At 58.1% G+C, this 5,008-nt stretch overlaps 1 protein-coding gene across 1 annotated transcript; it reads right to left on the reverse strand.

Moving 5' to 3' along the window:
* Positions 1–2,664: 2,664 nt before the first annotated feature.
* Positions 2,665–4,931, reverse strand: NOB1 (NIN1/RPN12 binding protein 1 homolog (S. cerevisiae); the record flags this gene model as incomplete). The annotated part of the gene is given in 7 exon segments (XM_010181350.1): positions 2,665–2,934; positions 3,210–3,354; positions 3,903–4,000; positions 4,332–4,483; positions 4,486–4,537; positions 4,608–4,745; positions 4,860–4,931. Coding segments are annotated over 7 exon segments (927 nt in total), but the record flags the coding sequence as incomplete, so codon positions are not given.
* Between the last annotated feature and the right edge of the window lie 77 nt (positions 4,932–5,008).

Here is a 5,008-nt window from a genome sequence, read left to right on the forward strand (position 1 = left end):
TGGGTAGGTGTGTAAATACACAACACAGGTGATATATGTATATAGAGGAACCGTGTGTCTGTTGTATGTATGTGACCAGTAGTCACACACACAGAACTGCTATCTTTACATTTTTATAAGCCTGAAATGCTGTTACTTCTCCTTGGTCTGAGGGTCATTTACTGAGGTTTTTGTGGCGACGCGGTTGCACGAACACCTCGGTGCCGTTGGTGCTGCTGCTCCAGAAATGGGCGCTGCTCCTGAATGTCGCTGGTGCCCGTGCAGAAAGCTGCTCACTTTTGTATCTTTATATATTTTTATTAATATTTGCAGGTGTGGGGGTAGCGGAGAGCAGAACTGGGAGCTGTGGCTGAGCGCCTGGTGTGGGGTGGGCTCGGGATGTGCAGCCCCAGCAACACCGGCCCCTGTGCCATCCCTCAATGGCTTTCCTGGGAGCTCCCGATTTTGGGACCTTTCTCCTTCCCGGTGTCCCAGCAGCTCCAATGGGAGCGGTGGTGGCTGTGCCGCTCTGGGGAGCAGCTCCCAAGGGGGTCATTAAATTGTTCTCGTGTGGTGAAGGAACTGCTGCTCAGCTGGGTTGGTTTATGGGGAAGGTGAAGCTCAGTCCCATTCCTCTTCACTCTTACAAAGGCATCTTTAATTTATTCTTTCTTAACATTATCTAGGAAACTCTCTCCTTGAAAGCTGCTCGTGGTTTCTGGCTGTGAGGAGCCCTGCCCCGACTTGTCCTGATTTCTTAGGTTGTGTGAGGAATTGAACTCTCTAAAGAAACCCAGACTGTAAAGGCAGCAGCACGGTGCGGGTGTTCCCCTGCGATTGAGGTGAGGTGGACGGGCAGGCGTTACTGTCCTGAGCATCTCTGCCAAACCGGGCGCTGTTCGTGTTCCCTCTCCTTGAGCCACCCCCCCACTGCAGCCTTATCCCCACCATTTACAGATTCATCATTTTTGCTGGTCCAGTTCATGAAATCCTCTCCTCCCATTGAGGTGTGAGGGGTCCCACGATTTCCCTGCTCCCTGGGGGATGCTCCCTTTGCAAGGGCTTGGTTCAGACTCCAAAACCCCAACACCAGCCCCCTGTGAAACATCCCCGTTGTGTCCCGGGGCTCAGAACAGCGAAGGGTCCCGAGTTCAGATCACGGCCATCACCTCAGCCCTGGATCTGCCCCTGGGAGCTGGGAGGGCCTGGGGCAGGTGGGACCCCAGGCAGGGCCGTCCTGGGGGTTGGGCTAACAGCGCTGAGCTTTCCTCCCAAGCTTTACCCTGATCCTGTGGGTGCTGCACACCCAGACCCACTCCCAGCATCCTTCCTTAGACCTCCACAGCATTCCTTATTTTTAATTCTGGACACAAAATATTTCCATTTGCTCCCATTACTGAGTAAGCTCCAACCCGACCTCCCCAGCAGGGCAGTTTTCTGCCCGTCCCGAGCCGCGCCGTGCGTGGTTTGTGCCTTTCTGCCATGCGTCCCCGCGCCGAGAGCGGCACCCGGCGTTCCTGTGCGTGTCTGTGCGTTGGCTTTCGTAGTTGGGGTTCTCCAAGCACTGATTCCCGGTGTTTTCAGTTTGTTCCATGAGGGGATATTTCATTTGCATCTATGTTTTTAGCTATCCTGTGATAACTTGTTGAATATTAAAAAATAAAAATATTTTGCTTCTATTGGGACATTTGTATACTCGCAACTATATTTCTGTAAACAGCTGCAGTCAAGAATAAAACGATGAAAGTTTTCATTTTGCAGTGTAAAGTCTTGTTGTGGTTTTTTTCGAGGGCCTCTTCTCTCTCTTTCTGCTGGGAGAAAACTCCACTGTCCACTCCCCAGGGCAGATCCACCCCGCAGGGGTCACATCCACCCTGGATGGGTCAGGAAACACAGGGCTGGCCGGAGCTTTGCGTAAGAAAAGGCTGCTTTAAAGCCTACTGCAGTGTTTCTTTCCCATTTTGGGGTGTTTAGCCCCAGGTAACCCTCTGCGCTGCACCCCTTTCCTACCCCAGCCTGTGAATTACAGAGCCTGCAATGGAACTGCCCGCAAAGTGGGGCTCTGTCTCCCCCCAGGCCCTGAGCAGACTGGGATGAACTGGCACAGCCCTCCCTTTTCTGCAGCTTTGGGGATGCAGAGGCTCAGATGCGTTCCCCATCCTGCTGCCCCCCTGCAGCCGGGGTCAGTGATGATGTAATTTTGAAGAATTACAGCAGGGGTAAGAAGAAAACACCACAAACTTCCCCCAGTGAGCAGAGCAGAACGCTTTACTGTGCCACGTTTATCAGGGTGATTACAAAGGGTTTCACCCACTGGCCGGGGTGGCATTTGCCCCCTCCAGAGCCGCCGGCCGGGGGCGTTTTTGCCCCCTCCAGAGCCGCCAGCCCCGCTCTCGGTGGTGCTGTGGGGTGGAACACCTCGAGAAACCCTCCTCAGCTTCCCAGGGCCCCTAGGAAGGCACCACAGCAGCTGCAGAAACAGGACCAAGCTGCGGGTTTGTGTTTATTGGCAGCGCAGCCACTGCCTGGGGGCCAAGCAGGGAAACCCCAACCTCCCCAGCTCCCCCTGTCCTGCCAGGCCACCCCCGCTCGCTGCCCCCTCTTCAGGGCTGGGAGAGGCCTCGTCTCCCCAGAGCCGTGGGGCAGCAGGGGCCAGCCCAGCTGCAGGGGGCCCTGTCCTCCCCTTCACCTCCTCTTCACAAACTTCTTCGTGACGGCGTTGGGGTTCAGGCGCCTCCTGCCCGCGCCCAGGGCGGCGTCGCGGATCTGCAGGTTGGCAGCGCGGCTGTAGACATCGTTTTCCACGAAGGGCGAGACCCCCGCGATGTAATCGGGGTCGAAGACGTTGGTCTTCTGCCTGGCCTTGCGGGACAGGCGCTGCTGTGGGAAGGGCTGGTCCTCCACCAGCTGGGGGTTGTTGGCGTGCTTACCCCCTTTGGGGGCTGGCAGCGGGTACTGCCGAGAGAAAACAGGTGGTTAAATGGGTTTTACTGCTATAAATTGGGGAGTTTGCTACGTACGGCCCTTCTATGGCTGCCATCCCATCGTTCTACTCCTGAGACTTACTCCCCAACCACACCAGCTGTGGACCTTATATTAATACCATCGCTAATGTTGCTTTTTATTATTCTATTAAATCTCTTTATATTTTAACCCACAGGTCACTTTTCGTTTTCCCAATTTCCCCCGTAGGTAAGGAGAGGAACAACTGCCCGACCCCCAGCACTCACCCTGAGCCCTCGGGGGTTCAGCACCTTGGGGTTGCGGGAGAAATGCATGTGCAGGGTCCCGTCGTCGCTGACGCTCACAGCAACCTTCTTCAGGGTCTTGTTACCACAGTGGGGACAGAAAACCTTGGTCATGTCCGACGTGGTCCTGTGGGACGGGGACAGAGGGGGTTACAGCACTGCCCCTCCCAGCCATGGCCAGCACTGCTCTGCTGGGCCCTCAGCTCAAGGACAGGAACTGCTTGAAAGAGTCCAGCAGGGCCACAGAGATGATGGAGGGAGTGGAGCATCTCCTGCTGAGGAGCGGCTGAGGGAGCTGGGGCTCTTGAGCTTGGAGCAGAGGAGACTGAGGGGTGCCCTCATTCCTGGGGATCCATTGGGAAAGGGCAGTGTCAGGAGGAAGGAGCCAGGCTCTGCTCTGGGATGCCCAATGCCAGGACAAGGGGCAATGGTCCCAAGCTGGAGCACAGGAGGTTCAAGCTGAAGATGAGGCCAAAGTTTGTCAGTGTGAGGGTGGCAGAGCATGGCCCAGGCTGCCCAGAGAGGTTGTGGAGTCTCCTTGTGTGGAGACACCCAAAGCCCTGGCCGTGTTCCTGTGTGACTGCTCTGGTGATCCTGCTGTGGCAGGGGTTGCACTGGGGGAGCTTTCCAGGTCCCTTCCAACTCCTGACATCTGGGATTCTCAGCAAAGCTCACCTGAAGCAGCCGTGGCAGCGCCGGATGTAGCTCCTGGCCTGGCGGATCAGCCGGCCGTTCACCGCCAGCACATGCAGGCCCATCTGCAGCAGCACGTTCTGCAGTGAGGAAGGAGAAACCGGGAACGCTGTGAGCCGGGACCACCGGGAGCTTTAACCAGGGTCTGGTGGCCCAGGCAGCGAGAGGCGGACGCCAATGGGCTCTGCAAGGGCCTCTGCTATGGACAACACCGGCTGGTTTTAGATAAAAAGAGCTGCCATGAAGATGGTCTTGTCTCGGGGTGTTGGTTTAACCAGCCTGCAGGTCCCAGTACTTTGGGAATCCTCCCCTCAGCCCACCCTGCCAGCCCTGTGTGGGCAGGGGAGGTTCAGCACCCACATGGCATCGGCCCCAGGGCCAGTCCCGTGCGGGGCAGCAGCCAGCACCCACCTGCATGGCAAAGTCTGTGGTGACGCAGCCGACCTGGACGCCAGCGGGAGCGGTGTCGCAGCACCCCATGTCCTGCTGGGCCTGCTTCAGGTTGCTGGGTGTGATCCAGCCCTCGTCGTCGCTCTCCTCCTTGTCCTCCTCTTCCTCAGCACAGAGCTCTGGTGCTCCTCAGTGGTCTTGGGGCTCACAGAGATGCCCTGAGCTTTCTGGGGTGGAGTAAAGTCGGCTACAGCACACACCACAACCCCCCCAAGGGGCAGGGGCCGTGGGGCTCACCAGCAGCTCCTGCAGCTCCTCCTCGATGCTGGGCAGGGGCGCTCGCCAGTACAGGAAGGAGCCAAACTCATCGCTCTCAGACGAGGCCGTGCTCCTCTCAGGGGTGGGCGGACGCTGTCCCTTCCCCGGGTGCCTGTGCTGGGAGGGAGGACACAAAGAAGGGTCCCTCAGCCGCTGCTGCCCGTGGGCTCTGCAGGGCTGTGCCCCTGTCCCCAGCGTCGCACCCTGGGGCGCTGCATCCCCGTCCCTTACCTTGCTGGGCAGGTGGAAGCCGGCGAGGTGCAGGGGGGCCTCAGGGTGCTGTGGGGTGGAGCTGAGCCATACCTGGGGAGCAGCACAGGCAAGGGGGTGGTTGGCGGAGCACCCCAGGGGTGACGCCTCATCTGGGGGGACCGGGCCCT

The sequence above is a fragment of the Mesitornis unicolor genome, unplaced genomic scaffold (genome assembly GCF_000695765.1).
Source record: "Mesitornis unicolor isolate BGI_N332 unplaced genomic scaffold, ASM69576v1 scaffold9513, whole genome shotgun sequence".
In the NCBI taxonomy this organism is placed as follows: domain Eukaryota; kingdom Metazoa; phylum Chordata; class Aves; order Mesitornithiformes; family Mesitornithidae; genus Mesitornis; species Mesitornis unicolor.